Source organism: Dromiciops gliroides, chromosome 5, assembly GCF_019393635.1.
Source record: "Dromiciops gliroides isolate mDroGli1 chromosome 5, mDroGli1.pri, whole genome shotgun sequence".
Taxonomy (NCBI): domain Eukaryota; kingdom Metazoa; phylum Chordata; class Mammalia; order Microbiotheria; family Microbiotheriidae; genus Dromiciops; species Dromiciops gliroides.
In genome coordinates this window covers 272722744-272743023 of record NC_057865.1, presented here as the reverse complement: position 1 = coordinate 272743023, position 20280 = coordinate 272722744, and the positions used below count along the sequence as shown (strand labels likewise).

The following is a 20280-nucleotide window of genomic DNA, read 5'->3' as shown; positions in this document are numbered from 1 at the left end:
AGTTGCTTAACTGCTCTTTGCCTCAGTTTCCTCATCTTTAGAATAAGGGCATTGGAGGAGATGACCTCTAAATTCCCTTCTAAGTCTGTGATCCTTTGATCTCTTGTCCCCCAGGATTATTATTGATTTCTCTCTTTCTCTCTCTCACCCATCTTCCTTCCATTTATCTAGACATCCAGACCATTATTCAGATGTACCTGAGAGTTTAGCTGCAGTCCATCAGTAAACATTTGTCAAGTGCTTACTAGGTGCCAGGGATGGTGTTAAGCCCTGAGGATGCAAAAGAGGCAAAGGACAGTCCCTGCTCTCAGGGGCTCACAGTTTAATGAGAAAACAATGTACAAACAAGGTAGATGATGATAGATGATACATAGACAGATATATAGACAGACAGATGATAGATAATAGACAGATAGACAGATGATAGACAAATATATGATAGATAGACAGACAGGTGATAGATAGATGATAGATAACAGACAGATAGATGATAGATAGACAGACAAATATATGATAGATAGACAATAGAAAGATAGCTAGACAGACAGATAGGTAGATGATTGATGGACAAATAGAGATACAGATCCAGATATAGCTACAGAAAGGAAGAGAGAAAGAGGGGGAGAGGAAGAAAGAAAGGGGCAGACAGACAGACAGACAGACAGACCCTTGGCAAATGCACTAGAATGATGAAGGGCATCCAGAAAAACTTCCTGAAGAAGGTGGAACTTAGCTGAGACTTGAACGAAGTCAGGAAAGCCAGAAGGCAGAGACAAGGAGTGAGAGTATTCCAGGCTTGTGGGGCACACAAGGAACATAGTCGGGAGCTGGAGCATCCAGTGGGAGGAGCAGCAAGGAGGCCAGTGTCGTTTCATTACTGGATCACAAAGAATATGTTTGGGCATAAGGCCAAAGAAGGCTGGAAAGGTGGGGAGGCTGAGAGAGGAGCCAGACCAGTAAGGGAAGCTGAGCAACCTGGCCAGGCAGGGTTGGGGGTGGGGGTGGGGGGGAGGGGGGAGGAGTGGCATGAGGACACCATGAGAAGAAAAAATAAATAACAGCAGCAACAAAACCCGCCACCATTTATATAGTGTTTTAAGGTTTGAAAAACCCTGTTCGGGAGGGCAGCCAGGTGGTGCAGTGGATAATGCACCCGCCCTGGATTCGGGAGCACCTGAGTTCAAATCTGGCCTTAGATACTTGACATTTACTAGCTGTGTGACCCTGGGCAAGTCACTTAACCCTCATTGCCCAGCGAAAGAAAGAAAGGAAGGAAGAAAGACCCTGTTCACATTATGTCACTTGATTAGCCATTGGGGCCCTGTAGCATCAGCGTGTGCATCTCTAAATAGATACCTTTCCACTAGTCTTCCCGCAGTTACTGTACTTATTTGTGGGAGAGGGAACCCCAGGTTTATTCGGGGGAGGGAAATGTTTGTCCTTTTGCTTGGGGGGGGGGGGCGGAGGGAGATACAGCTACAGTTTCTGTCGCATTGGTTTGTTTATTGATGAGGAATGGGCGGTGTCGTGGCCTCGCCTTATTTTAACTGTAAGGTTTTTGAGCGGAGTTTTGACCTGTGCGCCTGTAAGACTCATTGGCCTTCTCATTTTAGTGATAGAAGGCGATGTGATGTCTCCAGACTTCATTCCATCTCAGCCGGAAGGAGTTTACCTGTATCCTTTTCTGAGAATCATCTTAGCTTTCTCTGAAATCCTCTCCGTTGTGGACGTGTTTCCTTTAACAGGCTTTTCTCAGATACAGCAAATACCGCGAACCTGAGAAGGTAGGATTTAACCAAGGGTCTTTCTGGTAGGAAGGGGCCGCTAGGTGGCGCCATAGTGCACAGAGTGCTGGCCCTGGAGTCGGGAAGAGTCGTCTTCCTGAGTTCAAACCTAGCCTCAGACACTTACTAGCTGTGTGACCCTGGGCAAGTCACTGTACCCTGTTTGCCTCAATTTCCTCATCTGTCAAATGAGCTGGACAAGGAAATGGCAAACCATTCCAGGATCTTTGCCAAGAAAACCCCAAAAGGGGTCACATAGAGTCAGGCATGACTGAAATGACTCAACAACAATTTTCTGGTAGGAAAATACAGGCCAACAGCAAGTTTCCATTGTATTAAGGAAAGTGTCCTGAACCCTTTCTTACTGATGACAAAGAGTAAGAGAATTAGGCTCATTTTCAGGACATCAGTATGACCCAATTTGGCAAGCATTTAGTAAGCACTTTCTTTCTTTCTTTCTTTCTTTCTTTCTTTCTTTCTTTCTTTCTTTCTTTCTTTCTTTCTTTCTTTCTTTCTTTCTTTCTTTCTTCCTTCCTTCCTTCCTTCCTTCCTTCCTTCCTTCCTTCCTTCCTTCCTTCCTTCCTTTCTTTCTTTCTTTCTTTCTTTCTTTCTTTCTTTCTTTCTTTCTTTCTTTCTTTCTTCCTTCCTTCCTTCCTTTCTTTCTTTCTTTCTTTCTTTCTTTCTTTCTTTCTTTCTTTCTTTCTTTCTTTCTTTCTTTCTTTCTTTCTTTCTTTCTTTCTTTCTTTCTTTCTTTCTTTCTTTTTTGGATATAGGCATATATTTATATGTGTATATAAACACACATACATGTAGACAGATGTCTGTATACACATACATACACACATGTGACATACACATGCACACGCACACACACACATATAATATGAATGTTGCTGCAAGCCTTAAAGTTAGTAAGCACTTTCTATGTTTCAGAAGCTATATTAGGCACAGGAGATACAAAGAACAAACTGCAATCATTCCTGCCCTCATGGAACTTACACTGTATAGTATGATACCTTGTAAATGATAAGACACCCATGAAATATTCATGGAACCGAATGAATACACAGAAGGCCCTGGTAGCCACAGGAGAGATTGTGAGAAACTATGCCAACTTTTGCTGTCTTGATCACAGTTTAGTTGCCATTCCCACCCCCTATTTTGGAATGTACTATTTTAATTTAATTATTTAAATTTATTTTTTAATTAATTAATCTATTTATTTATTTATCTATCTATCCATTCATTCATTTATTTATTTTTGCGGGGCATTGAGGGTTAAGTGACTTGCCCAGGGTCACATAGCTAGTAAGTGTTAAGCGTCTGAGGTTGAACTTGAACTCAGGTCCTCCTGACTCCAGGGCCAGTGCTCTATCCACTGTAGCACCACCTAGCTTCCCTACTATTTTTTTTAACTGTGTAGTGACTGTATTTCCATTTCACTAACAGTGGTGAAATCTCTGAAGTGCCCATGTTCAATTCTGTAGAATGATTAGAATTTTAGCATTGGAAGGAACCTTGGTGACTATTTAGTACAAGTAGTTTTCCAGCCTCTCTACTGACGGAATTTCAGTGAGAAGGAAAGCAGCGCTTTAATTGCAGGGAAATTTGTTAATCCTAAATTAAGGTATTGACCAACATCTACCTATAGCTCCTAGTTCTGTCACTTGGGGCCAAATATAATAAATCTAATCCTTCTTGCCACGGGACAACTCTTGGAACACTTGGAGATGGTTATTATGTCCTCTTTTCCCTTCTTCAGGCTAAACAGCCTTAATTCTGCCACACTTAAATGCAGGGGTGTGCTGGTAAATATTTAACTATCGTCTCTCTGGAAGCAAAATGCATGCAGGACACACTTTAAAAATTTTGTGTGTGTGTGTGGGGGGGCAATGAGGGTTAAGTGACTTGCCCAGGGTCATGCAGCTAGTAAGTGTGTCTGAGTCTGGATTTTAATTCAGGTCCTCCTGAATCCAGGGCCAGTGCTTTATCCATTGCACCACCTAGCTGCCCCGGGACACACTTTTAAGTTTCATCTGTATTGGTAGCATTTTCTCCGTCACTTTATAAAGTCTAGAAAATTAACAAGATAAGGAATCAAGTTTTGATTTATAGTTTATTGGGTGTAAATGCTCACCCTGAGATGTATTTATTTATTTGTTTATTTTTAGTCTTTATTTTTATTTTCGCCCAATTATATGTAAAGACCATTTTTCCCTTTTTTTTTTTTTTTTTTTTGGTGAGGCAATTGGGTTTAAGTGACTTGCCCAGGGTCAAACAGACAGTAAGTGTTATGTATCTGAGGCCGGATTTGAACTCAGGTCCTCCTGACTCCAGAGCCAGTGCTCTATCCACTGTGCCACCTAGCTGCCCCTAAGACCATTTTTAATATTAATTTTTTTTAATGTAAGTTCCTTATTCTCTCTCTCCCTCTCTCACCTCCTCCCTTCCCTGAGACAGTAAGCATTTTGATATAGCTTATACATGTTCTATCATGTAAAACATATCATCATATTAGTTATCACACTAAAATTTAACTAGCTCCAACACTCCCCCACCCTGCTTATATTGCAAAGGTCGTTCTCCATTCTGTTTGCCCTTCTTTATACCCTTATCAATGACCACCTTAAACTATGGTTGTCAGAAACTAACACAACTTTCTAGGTGTGATCTGACTAGGGCAGAACACAGTGGAACTTATCACCTCCTTATTCCAGGGATTATTGCTTCTCAATTAAGCCCAAGATCACTTTTTTGGGGGAGGGAAGGAGAGCTACCTGGTAGTGTGTCATTATACCCCCTTGTGTTCTTCTCTCATTAAAATCCACTTCTTTTGACTAGTACATCGGCTTAGATGGAGATAGTCTGACAACTGAGGATTTGCTCTGTTTAGGAAAAGGACTCTACAAAATCAAGGTAAATATATTGGGGAGGAAAACAACCCAAGATCACCATTGTCCCACCCTGGGAAGGCATCCCAACCAAGCTCCTGATCTCTTGTCTCCTAGCTTACTCCAGAAGCTGAGAAGCGAGTGCAAGCCTCCAGAGAGGTCATTGAGAGCATCATAAGAGAGAAAACTGGTATCCATTCTCCTTCAGGGTTTGAGATGCCTTATATTATTGATTTTTAGTGAAACGATTATCTATGACTAATCTGCCCTATATTTTCCTTTTCAGTTGTTTATGGAATCACTACTGGATTTGGAAAATTTGCCAGGACCCTCATCCCCATCAATAAGCTAAGGTGGGTGGGGGACATTTTGTCTGAGTAATTCATTCAGATTCTTTGTGAATTCATTTCACTATGGACCTAGACAGCTTGGTGGCATGTTGAATTGAGTACTGTATTTGGAGTTAAGAGGAGATGAGTTCAAATCTTGCCACAGATACTTACTAGCTATGTCACCCTAGGCAAGTAGTTTAGCTACCTTCTGCCTCACTTTCCCCATCTTTAAAATTGGGGTAAAAGCCACCACCTGCCTCAGTTTCTCCATTTTTAAAATAGGGGTGATAATAATAGAAGCTACCTCCCAGAGTTGGTAGGAGGATAAAATGAGATAATATTTGAAAAAGACTTAGCACAGTGCCTGGCACATAATATTAACAAATGCCTCTTGACTGACCTCCATCATTTTGGTGAAAATTGTTAAACGATGAGACCCATATTGAAGTTTACAAAGAGTTTTTCTTTCTTTTTTTTTCTTTCCTCTCTTAGAGAACTCCAGGTTAATTTAGTGCGTTCCCATTCCTCAGGTAATGAAAAGTTACTTGAAACTTCTGCTTGGTTTTTCTTTGAGTGGCAGAAGGGTTGCGGTTGACTGGGGAAAACAAAATGTTTGCTCTGTTGCTGTCCTCCCAGGTGTTGGGAAACCACTGATCCCAGAAAGGTGCCGGATGCTCATGGCTTTGAGAATCAATGTCTTAGCCAAAGGATACAGTGGAATTTCCCTGGAAACTCTCAAACAAGTTATCGAAATGTTTAACGGTAATAACCTGGAATTAATAATGTTGGCTGGGAGGTTAATATGAAACAAGAATGTTATCAAGCTCGTCAATGGAATGATGCAGGAAGGGACAGGAAGAAGGGGAATGGAAATGATTGAGACGAGAGGAAGCAAGGAAGAGGAATGTTACCAGAGATAGGGTTTTATTTTTTTATGTCAAGATGCAGTCTATGAAGAAACTTTGTTTTCTGTTGAAGATGGAGTTTGGAAGGCCACAGATAACCACTAAGCTCAGTGATCCTGGACAATGCCTCAGTTTCCACATCTATAAAATGGGGGTAATAATAGCATCTACCTTCAACAGGAATTGTTGAGAGAACCAAACGATACAATGTGTGCAAAATGCCTTGCAAATCTTAAGTGAGCGATTATCATTATTACTGGTCTTACAAAGATAAGGACAAGTTACATAAGCTTTAAATATTAGAACTTTAGTCCCCCTAGTCCTAGCATCACAGATTAAAACTGAAAGGTACCTTAGAAATTGTCTAGACCAACCCCCTCGTTTTTACGGGTGGGGAAACCAAAGGCCAGGGAGGGAATTACTGGCTTTCGCAAAGTGACGGAGCCAGTTAGGGAACTGATTGTAATGCTGTTAAATTCCTTTGGGTGGAAAATACTTTGTACTTGCATTGAGGAAATTCCAGTATGAAGCAACACTGGACACTCCCACATAATGATGCTGCAGGACCAGGCCACTAGGGCACCCCATTTTCTAGAATTTCAGCTGTGTCATCTCTGTTCTGCTGGCCTGATTCAACAATCGGCACTTGTGACATCAGTCAATGTTCCTCTGTATACTCGAACAAATCATAGGATCATGGACTCTCAGAACTGGGAGGGAGCTCCAAGAGAGGCAGTGGTGTCATGGGGAAAATACTAGATTCACAATCAAAAGAGCAGGGTGCACATTTTGACCATGCCACTTATTATTTTTGTTTTGTTTTTTGGCGGGGCAACGGGGTTTAAGTGACTTGCCCAGGGTCACACAGCTAGTAAGTGTCAAGTGTCTGAGGCCGGATTTGAACTCAGGTCTTCCTGAATCCAGGGTCAGTGCTCTATCCACTTCACCACCTAGCTGCCCCCTCATGCCACTTATTATTGATCCATTATTGAGGAAGTCACTTCTCTGGGGCCTCAGTTTTCTCATCTGTAAGATAAGGGGGTGGGCCTGGATGCCCTCTAAGGTCCCTCCCATCTCTAAAGCTATGCTTGTAAGATCATCTCACCCAAATCCTTACCCAAAACATGGATTCCTTCTGCAAGCAACATAAGCTTAAAGTATTAAAACTTTAGTCCCCTTCACCATGGCCTCACAGGTCTAGAGTTAGGAATGACCTGACAAGTTCAACCCCCATATAAAGACCACTGATGTGGAGACACTCTGTACCTCCTGGGATGGCCTCCTACCTTATGAGATAGATGTAATTGTTGGGAAGATGTTCCCTAACATCCAGCCTAAACGTATTAATAAGACTAAGCTTTCTTCTACACAAGGGCCTTCTGAGACTTGAAATGTGATCATGACGCCCTCTCACTCCAGTCTTCTCTTCTCCAGGCTAAACATTCCAAACACTTCCAACCAATCCACGAAGAACATCATTTCAAATTCTTTCACCATTCTGATTGCTCTCCATCAGATATATTCCAAGTTGTCAATGCTCCTTCTAAAATGGGGTGTTTGAGGACACCCAGAGGTTCCCAGATCTTGAGCTAGAAGGGAGGTCCAGGGAGTGAGGAAGACCTGAGTTCAAATCTGATCTCAGATACGTACTAGTTGTATGACCCTGGGCAAGTCACTTAATCCTGTTTGTCTCAGTTACCTCATCTATAAAATAAGCTGGAAGATTCCAATATCTCTGTCAAGAAAACCCCAAATGGGGTCACAGAAAGTCAGGCATGACTGAAAAATAGCTCAACAACAACAACAACAACAAAAGGATGACCCTGAACAAGCCCCTTAATCTCCATGAGCCTCAGTTTCCTGTTCTGTAAAATAAGGGAGTTAAATTGAGTGTGCCCCAAGCTCTAAGTCTGTGATCTCCTGCTCTAGATTTTTCTGGGACACAGTAGCTATTTTTTTCGATAGCAAATAATACCAGGTTTGGGCTGAGGTGAGGAAGGAGGGGGGGGCTAAGGGGAAGGGGGAAAGGGAGGGTCTCTCTCCATCAGGAATTGTGTGCCTAGAAGCCCATTCCATATGCGCTAATGGTGGACTGATTTTTTTTCTCTCTCTCTCTCAGCATCCTGCCTGCCCTACGTTCCTGAGAAAGGAACTGTTGGAGCCAGTGGAGATCTGGCCCCACTTTCTCACCTTGCACTGGGCCTTATAGGAGAAGGGAAGATGTGGTCCCCAAAGAGTGGCTGGGCTGATGCCAAATATGTAAGGGATCTCTAGGGTTGCCCACGTGGATTTCTGATTGCCAATGCCCATCTGTGAAGCTGAATCTGATTTGGCTCAGGATGCCCCTCCAAGGCACAGGATTGGATCCTGTTGGGAAATTTAAGTTGTTTTAGCAGTGATTCCTGTGGTACCATCTCCTGTAGAACTATACTGCCCTGTGAGGGAGACAGCCTAGGCTCAGGCCCCAGACAGAGGAAGGAGGTCCTGGGTTCTAATCCCACCACAGACACATATCAATTCATCCTGGGTCTCAGTTTCTGCATTGTAAAATGACGAGGTTGAACTAGCTGGCTTCTAAGCTTCCTTTTGGCTTTAAATCTATGAACTCATGAACTTCCTGTTTGAGGTTAGTGTTCAGTCATGTTCCCATCTGGGGTTCTCTTGGCAAAGATCCTGGAGGAGTTTGCCATTTCTTTCTCCAGCTCATTTTACAGATGAGGAAACTGAGGCAAACAGGGCTAAGTGACTTGCCTAGGGTCACACAGCTAATAATGATCTGAGGCCACATTTGAACTCATGAAGATGCGTCTTCTAGACTTCAGGCCCAGCACTCTATCCACTGTATCACCTAGCTGCCCTATGTTTGACGTTACCAAGATGCAGTGTGTGTGTGTGTGTGTGTGTGTGTGTGTGTGTGTGTGTGCATGTGTTGGGCAGGAAGAAGGACTTTTCTGTTTTTTGTTTTTTTTTGGCAGGGCAATGAGGGATAAGTGACTTGCCTAGGGTCACATAGCTAGTAAGTGTCAAGTGTCTGAGGCCGGATTTGAACTCAGGTCCTCCTGAATCCAGGGCCAGTGCTTTATCCACTGCACCATCTAGCTGCCCCTGGGACTTTTCAAAATCTCAAAACCGAAGTCTACTCATAATCACTGAATAGAACAGAGTAGGTGCTTAATAACCACTAGCTGAAAATTAGCTTAGAAAGAAGAGAAACTAAAGGTAGGATCAGCCTACGGGGCAGATAGTTGATCCCCAAACACTTATAACACCAAGAATTTTAGAACAAGAAGGGACCTCAGAGAGTACCTGTCATCACTGAACAAGGTAGGTGCTTAATAATTGCTGCTTGAATTTAGTTTAGTCTCCCTGTGGATAATTGTTCCCTGAACAATTCTAAAAGGTCAGACTTTTAAATCAGGAAGTCGTCTTCAAGGCCATTTAGTCTAACCCACACCTGATGGAAAGCCCCTTTATGGGGGCCGCTAGGTGGCACAGTGGATAAAGCACCGGCCCTGGATTCAGGAGGACCTGAGTTCAAATCCAGCCTCAGACACTTGACACTTACTAGCTGTGTGACCCTGGGTAAGTCACTTAACCCTCATTGCCCCACCAAAAAAAAAAAGTCCCTTTACAAAATCACCAACAAATGGTTATCTCTCTTTTTTTTAAAGACCTGTAGTGAAGGGGAATCCAGCAATGCACAAGGCAGCTCTCTAGACAGAGGATGGAACAACCATCTCTGGACAGCTGTAATTGTTAGGATGGATTTTTCTTACTTTGGATTGAAGTCAGCCTCCCTGCCCCTCTCCATTGCTCCTAGGTCTGGCTTCTGGGGCTAAGCAAAATGAATGAATGAATGAATGAATGAATCCCTAATCCCTTTTCCATATGACAGTTTTCAGATATGTGAAGTTAGCTGTCATGTTCCCCAGATAAACTCATTTCATTCCTTCAGGCAACAGCTTATTTTGTAGCCTTGGGCAATTCCTGCTCGTGTTCCCCACTTAAGGGGAAGGGTCTGGGGCCCCTTCTTGGCCTGGATCCTCTTTTTTCATATGGCGGCCACAGTCCTATGTTCAACAGTCAGCAAATATTCTCTGGACACCTGCTATAAGCTAGGCACTGTGCTTGACAGAACCATAACTAGGGCAAGGTGATCAGAGCTTTGGTCCAAGGTGCTGAAAATTAGAGGGTGCTGATAGTGCCTCACAGAAACAACTGAACTTCGAACTTAAAAGTGAAACAATAATTAGATAAAACAGGGAGCTATGAGATAAGTTTCCTTGTGATCTTCCACACCCCGTCAGCATCTCCCACCCACCCCCACCCCCAGTCAATCAGCCTCATTGTATTCCAGAGTTTTTGTCTCTGTTTTCTTCAACTTGATTTATATTTAAACGTTGATGTGGGGGGTGCAGCTAGGTGGTAGATAAAGCACCAGCCCTGGATTCAGGAGGACCTGAGTTCAAATTCAGCTTCAGACACTTGACACTTACTAGCTGTCTAACCCTGGGCAAGTCACTTAACCCTCATTGCCCTGCCCCCCTCAAAAAAAGTTGATATGTGGGTGTATTTTGTGATGCTTATGCATGGCGGCAGAAAACATATTAGTTATGGCTTTGGTGTTTTATACTGTAAGGTGCCAATCAATAAGCATTTATAGGTAGTGCAGTGGACGGAGCAGGAAGACTTCTTCATGAGTTCAATTCTGACCTAGACATTTAGTAGCTGTATAACCCTGAACAAGTCACTTCACCTTGTTTGCCTCAGTTTCCTCCTCTGTCAAATGAGCTGGAGAAAGAAATAGCCAAACCACTCGAAGTATCTCTGCCAAGAAAACCCCAAATGGGGTCACAGAGAGTCAGACATACCAAAACTCAAATGCAGGATGGGTTGGAGAAGGGGTAAGTAAGGCTGGAGCCAGAGATGCCAACTCCGGCAGCTGCCCTGACATTTGAAGATCCCTTTAGCAGCATAAAAATGGATATGTAATCAGGTTGGTATTTATTTCTGAAATCTTCTCACATGTTGTCAATCACCCTGCAGGTCCTGGAAGCCCATGGATTGAAACCAGTCACATTGAAGCCAAAAGAGGTAATGTATTTTAAAGAGTCCATTTGGAGAACATCATCCATTTATAAGCCCACCTCATACCCCTGTCCAGCTCATTTCTGAAATGGGAATAACAATGACTTCCTCAGTGGTTGTGAGGATAAGATGAAATAATATCTATAAAGCACTTTGCAAACCTTGATGCACTCTATTGGTGCTAGCTAGCTATTACCATAGTCACCCATCTATTAAGTATTAGAGCTGGGCCCAGATAAAGTCTTATGAGTCATTGATCTAGAACTGGGAAGGACCTCGGAGAAAATGTAATCTAATCCCCTCACTTTATAGATAAGTAAACTGAGACCCAAGGTGTTAAATGATGTGACCAAGGTGACCCAATTAGGAAAAGTTAGCATTGGGATTTCAGTGCTGGTATTCTAACATCGGGGAAGTGCGGTGGATAGAGTGCCCAGCCGTGGAGTAATGTCAACCAGGGCTCAAATCCATCCTCAGACACTTATTAGCTGTGTGACCCTGGACAAGTCACTTAACCCTGTTGGCCACTGTTTCCTCATCTGCCAAATGATCTAGAGAAGAAAATGGCCAGCCACTCCAGTATCTTTGCCTAGAAAACCACAAATGGGGTCAACTCCCAAAATATATATAATAATAGTTGATGGTTCTATGCTCAGTCCAAGATAAAGAATCTAGTAGAAAAAAAAATAGATGAAATTAAATGAGCATTGACTCAAAATTGGAAAGGATCTTGAAAGTCATTCAGTCCAACCCCTTCATTATTTTAGATGAAAAAAAACTAAAATCCAGGGAGGTTATTTAACTTGCCCAAGGTACACAAGCAGGAAGTGGGAGAGTCAGGATTCGAACCCAGGACTCTCCAACTCCACATTTCGGTGCTTTCCACTACATATCACACCGCTTACAGCAATTGGATCCATGTATCTCTCTCCCAAGGGTCTGGCTCTCATCAACGGGACCCAAATGATCACATCCCTGGGCTGCGAAGCAGTTGAAAGAGCAAGCGCCATCGCAAGACAAGCTGACATTGTGGCCGCTTTGACCTTGGAAGTGCTGAAGGGCACCACCAAAGCCTTTGATACAGGTCGGTGTCAGTGCTGCCTTCTCTTGTGGTTAGGCCAAACAATAGTAAATGGAAGATTGTGGGATTGTTGGTAGAGAAAGCTTTGGGACCAAAGTCTCTTAAATCATTTAGGGGATGTTTTGGGTAATTTGGGATTTTGTTTTTTTCATTTTTGTCACCAAATCCCCAAACTGGAGCCAGGGGATCTCGCGCTGCCACCTTAGTACCTGTGTGACCTTGGGCAAGTCACTTAACCTCCTCAGATTTCAGTTTCCTCATCTGTAAAATGAGAGGAAGGGACTAGACTACTTTTAGGTCCCTTGTAGCCCTAGAGCTATGAGCTTACAATGCTTCCACTTGATGAATTTAAGAAAAATGAAAGGAAGCATTAGTCAGTATAATAACAGGGTGATCTTGTTAGTATCCTGAGGAGGTAGACGTTTGTCTGTTTGTTTGAGAAGAGCACAGAACAGGTGGAATGACCAATGATTCCCTTGAGGAACTCCACCTTCCCCAGCATTTCTCCTTAGCTGGCCTGCCCATGATGGATGTATTCAGAGGAGGCTGGAATTTGCTCACCCTGGACGATTGACACATTAGTAAAAGGCTCTCCTCTCCTTTTGTCCTTCCTAGCATTTATTCCATAGCATGTGCTATGTGTCAGGTATCATGCTAAGGGGCAGAGGGTACGGAGGCAAAACCCAAAATTGTGCCTTCCCTCAAGGAGCTGATATTCTTCTGGAAGGATCAAACATCAGTCAAGTGATTAATGAACAAGTATTTAGTAAACACCTACTGTGTGCTAGGCATTGTGTGGGATGCCGAGGAGACAAAGACAAATGTGGAAAAAAGTTCCTGCCCTCAAAGAGTTTTTAGTCTGAAGAGAAACAAGACATACATTATTATCGTTATATAAAGTGTTTTTGAAGTAAATACAAAGTAAATTTTTTGTGTGTAAGGGGCAACTGGAGAAGTCAGGAAGGCTACATTTAAGAGAAGGATCTCATGCCTAGTTATGAAGAAAGCTGCGGGGGGCAGCTAGGTGGCACAGTGGATAAAGCATCAGCCCTCAGTTCAAATCAGGGCTCAGACACTTGACACTTCCTAGCTGTGTGACCCTGGGCAAGTCACTTAACCCTCATTGCCTCGTTCCCCGCCCCCCCCCCAAAGTATATACAGGATAAACAAGAAATGACGAACAGAGGGGAAGTACTACAATTAAGAGAGGTTGAGAGAGGCTTCCAGTAGAAGATGGAATTTTAGCCAGACCCTAAAGGAGGCCAGGGAGGCCATGAGAGGGAGATGAAGAAGAGGAGGATTACAGGCATGGAGGACAGCCAGAGACCTGTGATTTCACTGGTATAGAGAACCCCTGGGTAAGGAAACCTCTGGCACCTCAGGGGAAATAATCACACCTGTCCATAGAGCATCCCTTGGCAGATGTCAGGCAGAGAGCATCATTTACATTAATACAAATATCATCAATAATAGCATCTCACGGGGAAGCTAGGTGGTGCAGTGGATAGAGCACCGGCTGTGGAATCAGGAGGACCTGAGTTCAAATGTGGCCTCAGACACTTAACACTTACTAGCTGTGTGACCCTAGGCAAGTCACTTAACCCCAATTGCCTCATCAAAAATAAATAAATAAATAAAAATAATAGCATCTCACATTTATATGGCACTATGTAGTTACCAGAGCACTTTCTTTACAATAAGTATTATGATCATATCCCTGTTTGGCAGCTGAGGCTTAGAGAGATCCAACGCTTTGCCCACAGTCACTGGGCTATGGAGCATCAGGTCTCGGACTCATCCCAGTACACAGTCTGAGCTCTTTATGTCATGGCAGAGCCATGAGTCTGACCCAGGACAGCCGTCTGCCTACTCTGAAGTACTTCCTTCTTAATTCCAGACATCCACGCTCTTCGTCCTCATCGTGGGCAGATTGAAGTGGCCTTCCGGTTTCGGTCCCTCTTGGATTCTGACCACCACCCATCAGAAATAGCAGGTGCAGGATTCTCTGGGGGGAAACGTGTGTCTGGTGACATACATGTTGGAGAATATTGGCCTATCGGGTTATGCCTTCCTCCGTCTCACGCTCATATTCCCTCTTGCAGAAAGCCACAGATTTTGTGATCGAGTGCAGGATGCCTACACGTTGCGCTGCTGTCCGCAGGTACACCTAAAATATTTTCTGGAGGGGACAGCTGGGTGGCACAGTGGATAAAGCACCAGCCCTGGATTCAGGAGGTCCTGAGTTCAAATCCGGCCTCAGACACTTGACACTTACTAGCTGTGTGACCCTGGACAAGTCACTTAACCTTCATTGCCCTGCCCAACCCCACCAGAAAAAATTCTGGAAACTTGAAAAAGAGAATGATTGGAAGAAAAAGCGAGAAAAATGCTGTGTAGGGGGTCCTTCCTTCTCCTTATTTTGTGATAGCATGTGGCTAACTCTAATAATTAGGAACAGTTCACTTAGGTTCAGTTGAAACCTACTGCCTTGTAACTCCAAAGGGTCTTGATATAAGCTTAGAAATCAAAGCATTATGGATTTAGCCCTGGGAGGAGTTTTTGATGCCTTCAAGTCATGGGAACTTAGATTTAGACTTGGGGGCAGCTAGGTAGAGCAGTGGATAGAGCACCAGCCCTATATTCAGGAGGACCTGAGTTCAAATCCAGCCTCAGACACTTGACACTTACTAGCTGTGTGACCCTGGGCAAGTCACTTAACCCTCATTGCCCTGCCAAAAAAAAAAGAGAATAGATTTAGACTTGGAAGGGGCCTCAGAGGTCATCTAGTCCAACTTCCTCTTTTAACAGCAAAGAAACTGAGTCCCATTGAGGGGGAGTGACTTGCCAAAATCACACAGGGATGGTGTCAGAGTCAGGATTTGAACCCAGATGCTATAATGTCAAATCCAACACTATTTTTTTTCATTGTTCCAATTGCCACTGGTTCTAGTTCTGCTCTCTGGGGCATAGAACAAGTTTAATGCCATCTGCAAATGACAACCCTTCAGATATTTAGTGACTGCCTTTGTCCACCACACCCACCCTCAACCCCAGCCCCAGGCTATAAATCCCATGTCCCTTCAATCAGTCTTTGCATGGGCATGCTTCTGAATCCCTTCAAAAGGAAATGATGCCGTCCTCTGACTTTAGTAACATTGTTTTTTTGACCTAAATACTTATCCTGTTCATATTTCTCATTTTCTACAGCAAAGGTATATTTTATTTTCTTTGCTCAACACCTCTGCAAGTCAGGCCATTGGTTGGCTTGCTCTACTGGTTTGGCATCCTTGTTTTTCACACCTCCACCAAGGCTAATTAAAAGACAGCCTTGCCCATCTAATTGAGAAAGTGACTGATCCTCCCAGTGAGAAAATGGAACCTTTTAATGTCTGGAAGAGAGTGACTGACCTTTTCCATTTGGAAATTCAAATGGATCATTTCCATATTAAAGCCATCTGTTTGGTATTGTGATTCTTCAAAATAAAATCACAGAGTATATTAAAGGGGAAACAGTCAGGGATGGTATCTTCTTTTGCAAAGGTAATTCGTGCAATCCAGCAAAATTCAGTTTAAGTAAGAAACTCCTTGGTAGCTTGAGAAAATGGGACCAGGTCACCTCTACCCCACCATTAAGTAGAGGAATTGGATTGTTACAGAAATCAATTGTCTTGCATATGCATGTTAGTAAGGAATGTATCTTGGCTTAATGCCAGGAAGAGAGGCAATGTGGTACAGTGAATGTAGAGATGGGCTCAAACTCCAGGGGACTTGGATTTGACGAAAAGAGGGAGAGAGAGAGAGGGGAGTGGGAGAGAGGGAAGGAGGGAGAGAGAAGGGGAGGGAGGGAGGAAGGGATGGAGAGAGAGAGAGAGAGAGAGAGAGAGAAAGGAGCTTACATTCCATTGAGTCAGTCAATGAACAAACATTTATTAAGCACTTCTGAGAAGAGAGAAGAAAGGGCACATAAACAGATAACCGTGTGATGATTTGAGGAGGGAGGGAGCATCTAAGGAGAAGGCTAGAGGGAATCAACAGAAGTTTTCCCCTTGAGTGGGCACATCAATTGAACCTTGAAGAAAGCCAAGATTTCTAAAAATGGAAATGAAGAGTATTTCAGGCACGGGGAATGTATGGAGGGAGAAGATGGAGTACTAAGTTTAGGGAATACCCAGTAGCCATTTTGGCCAAACCATGGAGTGCATGGAGAAGAAGAACATGTGATAAGCCTGGAAATTCAGGCTGGGATCAGATTGTGAGGAATTTCCAGTGCCTTTGTGAAGGATTCATTCTAGAGGCAATAGGGAGCCACTGTCAGTTCTTGAGCATGGGAATGACAGGTCGTAAGAGTGGAGTCAAGAGGACTTTTTTGAAGGCGAGATCACATTTACAATGAGATACTCTTTGCATTAAGCATGGGATTGAAGATGACCCCGCCTTAAACAATAGTTTACACTGTAGTATTCTGGCAAGGTCCTCATGAATTTATAAAGCAAATGAAATTATTTCCAAATAGCAATTATGTCATGATTTCTGCTGGCTAGCTTTCATTGCAGAGGGTCAAATTTTCCCAGAGCACTTTGCCTGGTTCTGCTGTCTCCCTCATTACAGCCATGTTGGTATGCATGCCATACATCGCCCCCTTCTTCAACTGTAAGCCTCTTGAGTCTAAGGGCTATATCCTTTCCTGGTTCTGTATTTCCAGTGCCCAGCCCAGAGCCTTGCCCAGAATAGTACTCAATGACTGAAAGGTTTCTGAGGGGAAGAGCTCTGAAATAGGCTCAGGAGTTCTTGGGGGTGTGTGTGTGGATGGGGGGGGGGATTCTGTTTCAGCCAGTTGGTCCTAATTCCATGTTTTGTTTCTTCTAGGTCCATGGTATAGCAAATGACACAATAGCCTTTGTGAAGGACATCATCCGGACAGAAATTAACAGTGCAACGGACAACCCTGTATCCTTCCATAGCTGGCTTGCCAGCCCTAGGGCATCTGGGCTCTGGGGGAAATGAGTAGTTTAGATGTGTAAATTAAAAGAAAAAAGGCATTACAGCCCATGGATAGAGGGGCAGCCTGGGAGCCATGAGGACCTAGCTTCAGGTTTTATCTTTGATGCATGCTGACTATATGACCCTGGGCAAGTGACATAAAGCTGTCTGCCTCAGTTTCTTCAATTGTAAAATGGGCATCATAACATGACCTACTTTATGGGGTTGTTGTGAGGCTCAGATGAGATAGTTTTTGTAAAGGGCTTAGCACAGTGCATGTATTACGTGCTATATAAATGTTAGCTGCTGTAGTGGTAGTAGTAGTAGTAGTGGTGGTGGTGGTAGTGGTGGTAGTAGTAGTGGTAGTAGTAGTAGTGGTGGTGGTGGTAGTAGTAGTAGTAGTGGTGGTGGTGGTGGTAGTAGTGGTAGTAGTAATAGTGGTGGTGGTGGTGCCTCCTATAACACAGTTCCTCTCTGTATGGAGGATGGGGATTTCATCCATAATGGAAACTCCCAGGTGAGGAAGCTCCCTGTACTCATGTAGCTGGGGCATCTTCTCTGAAAATTCATCTTAGGGAATAGGACGGGAGCACGATCCCATAGTCGGCATGTGTCAGAAGCAGGATTTGAACCCAGGTCTTTGGGTCTCTGAGACAAGCTTTCTATCTACCATACCTCAGAGACTGTCTAGTATAGTGGTCTACTCCCCTCCAACAATATCTCCTGACATGACAAGTGTTCATCCATCCTCTTCTGGAAGATCTCCAAAGACAGGAAACCTACTACTTTTTGCGGGGGAGGCAATCAGGGTTGTGACTTGCCCAGGGATCACACAGCTAGTAAGTATCTGAGGCTGGATTTGAACTCAGGACTGGTGCTCTATCTACTGCATTACCTAGCTGCCCCTGAAACCTACTACTTTCCAAGGTCAGTCAGCTTCCTTTGGGAAGGCTCTAATTGTTAGGAAGATTCTTTGCAACAATCCAAAATCTGCGTCCCTCCAATTTTCACCTACTGCTCCTAATTCAGCCCTGTGGGGTCAAGGAGCACCATGGTGGGGCCACCCCCCCATCTTTATCACTTCCCTACTTATTTTCTGAGGGTCTTGATTGATGGTCCCAACACTCACTGAAGTAAGATCTGCAGGTCATGAGAATAGAGACTGGAGCAAGAAAAAGCACAGTGGCTAGCGCCTGTCTGCAGCCTCCTGGTCAGGGAACAAATTAATTTAATGCTGCTTTTTTTTTTAAGGGATGCTCTGATGCACTTAACAAAAGGCCATTAATTCTCGTTTTGAACATGATTTCTCTGGCTAGAATTTTTTTTTTTAATCACTTAATGTTTTATCCTGAGGCTTGATTTCTGAAACAGACTTCAGTTGATTCAGAGCAGAGGTGGTTTTCAGCTTGTGTGGAAAATGGCAAAGAAGTTTCCATTCTCACACAAAAAGGGCACTCTTCTTGCCTTGGTGGGGTAGAGTTTCTGCTCTGTGGTCCATTTTTCATCTTGGACACACAAAGGGACGGTGAGAGAAACTGCAAAATGTCCTGTGGTAGCTTGGGTTCCCAGGAGTTAGCACTGTCGGTCTGGAGTCAGACTGGTATAAATCTCTTCTGGAAACAGTGCAGGCTTTGTGAAAGTGCCAGTCCCTGAGGAGCCCAGTCTCCATATTCATTCATTCATTCATTCATTCATTTATCCATATTCTCTCTCTGTCTCTTTGTCTCCCTGTCTTTGTCTCTCCATGTCTCTGTGTCTCTGTCTCTGCCTCTGTCTCTCTCTGTCTCTCTTTCTCTCGCCCACCCTCCTTCCCTCCCTCTCGTACCCTTTCTGTCTCTTCATTCCTCTTTTTCTCTTTTTACTCTCTCTGTGTCTCTTCTCTCTCTGTCTGTCTCCTCTCTCTTTCTCTACTCCCTCTTCCTCTCTCTAGTTCTCTCTCTCCCTCTATTTCCCTGTCTCTGTTGTCTTCTCTCTTTCTCTCTCCACTCCCTCCTTCCCTTCCTCTGTCTCTCTCTCTTCTCTCTTTCCTTCTTTCCCTCTCTCTCCTTCCCTCCCTCTCTTCCCGTATCTCTCTGTCTGTGTCTCTCTCTGTCTGTGTCTCTCTCTCTTTCTACTCCTTCCCCTCCTCTCTCTGTCTCCCTCTACCCTTCTTTCTCTCCTCTCTCTCTTTTTGTCTCTCTCCCCCACTCTCCTTTCTTCCCTCCCTCCCTCTCTGTCTCTGTCTCTCACTGCCTCTCCCTCTTGTTCTCCATTTAGTATTCATAAAAAAGTGCAGACCAGGCCACCCCAAGAGCTGAAATCCCCTGTTTATCCCTTAGCCCAGGTTAGCAAAGGGCCAGACAACTCCTGTCTGAGTTCTCCTGAAAGACTCTGCCATCATGTCCATTCCCTGGGGTTTCCAGGGTCTCCCCCAGAGGGAAGAGGGAGAATGTTTAATGTCCTGTTTGGTTGTGCAGCTGCAATTGCAAACTTATACCAATGGTGACTGGCACAAATTATTCCCATTGGAGACCTCCACGTGTCATTAAGCTAGACTGGAACCCCCAACTCTCTTTCTATGCCCTAATAACTCACTTTCAGCTCTACATCTACCAGTCAATCAACAATCATCACAATCATCTATTAAGTACCTACTATGTGCCAGGCATTAGGCAAGGCCCTGGGGAGCAGACCCCACCCTTAAGGTGTTTACCTTCTGGTTTCGCCTGGCCCCATCTACCTTTCCAAACTTATTACCAATGGCTCCCCTCCAACCGTTCTCCCATCCAGCCAAAATGGCCTTCTCAATTCTCCTCACATACAACCCTCCATCTCCTTTGCATGCCATCCCTCCCATCTAAAATGTTCTCCCTCCTCAACCCCTCCCCTTTTCAAATCCCTGATTCCCTTCAAGACTCAGCTCAAACATACCTTCCTGCAGGAAGCCTCCCCCTGTGGTCAACCCAGCCTTACCTTGTATTTGCTTGGCACATATAGGGGTTCAAACCATCTCTCCCTTTAGAATAGAGTCTTCTTGGGAGCAGGGACAATTGAGCCTTTGTCTCTGTGTCCCACACGTGTGAGAGGAAGAGGAGAAGGGAACAAGCATTTATATAGCATCTACTCTGTGCCAGGAATTGTGCTAAGAACTTTATAATCATTACCTCATTTGATCCTCACAGCAATCCTGGGGCATAGGTGCTTTTATCACTCCCATTTTACAGTTAAGGAAACTGAGGC

At 44.0% G+C, this 20280-nt stretch overlaps 1 protein-coding gene across 1 annotated transcript in view; it reads left to right on the top strand.

Moving 5' to 3' along the window:
• The window catches only part of HAL (histidine ammonia-lyase), a 36873-nt gene that overhangs the window by 2239 nt on the left and 14354 nt on the right, over positions 1–20280 (top strand). Inside the window, exons 2-14 of the mRNA XM_043968650.1 lie at positions 1614–1674; positions 1757–1784; positions 4626–4700; positions 4793–4865; positions 4962–5028; positions 5500–5537; positions 5644–5769; positions 8032–8171; positions 10959–11006; positions 11937–12084; positions 13979–14074; positions 14184–14242; positions 16948–17028. Coding sequence (XP_043824585.1) covers positions 1614–1674; positions 1757–1784; positions 4626–4700; positions 4793–4865; positions 4962–5028; positions 5500–5537; positions 5644–5769; positions 8032–8171; positions 10959–11006; positions 11937–12084; positions 13979–14074; positions 14184–14242; positions 16948–17028 — 1040 coding nt within the window. The remainder of the gene's footprint in view (positions 1–1613; positions 1675–1756; positions 1785–4625; positions 4701–4792; positions 4866–4961; positions 5029–5499; positions 5538–5643; positions 5770–8031; positions 8172–10958; positions 11007–11936; positions 12085–13978; positions 14075–14183; positions 14243–16947; positions 17029–20280) is intronic.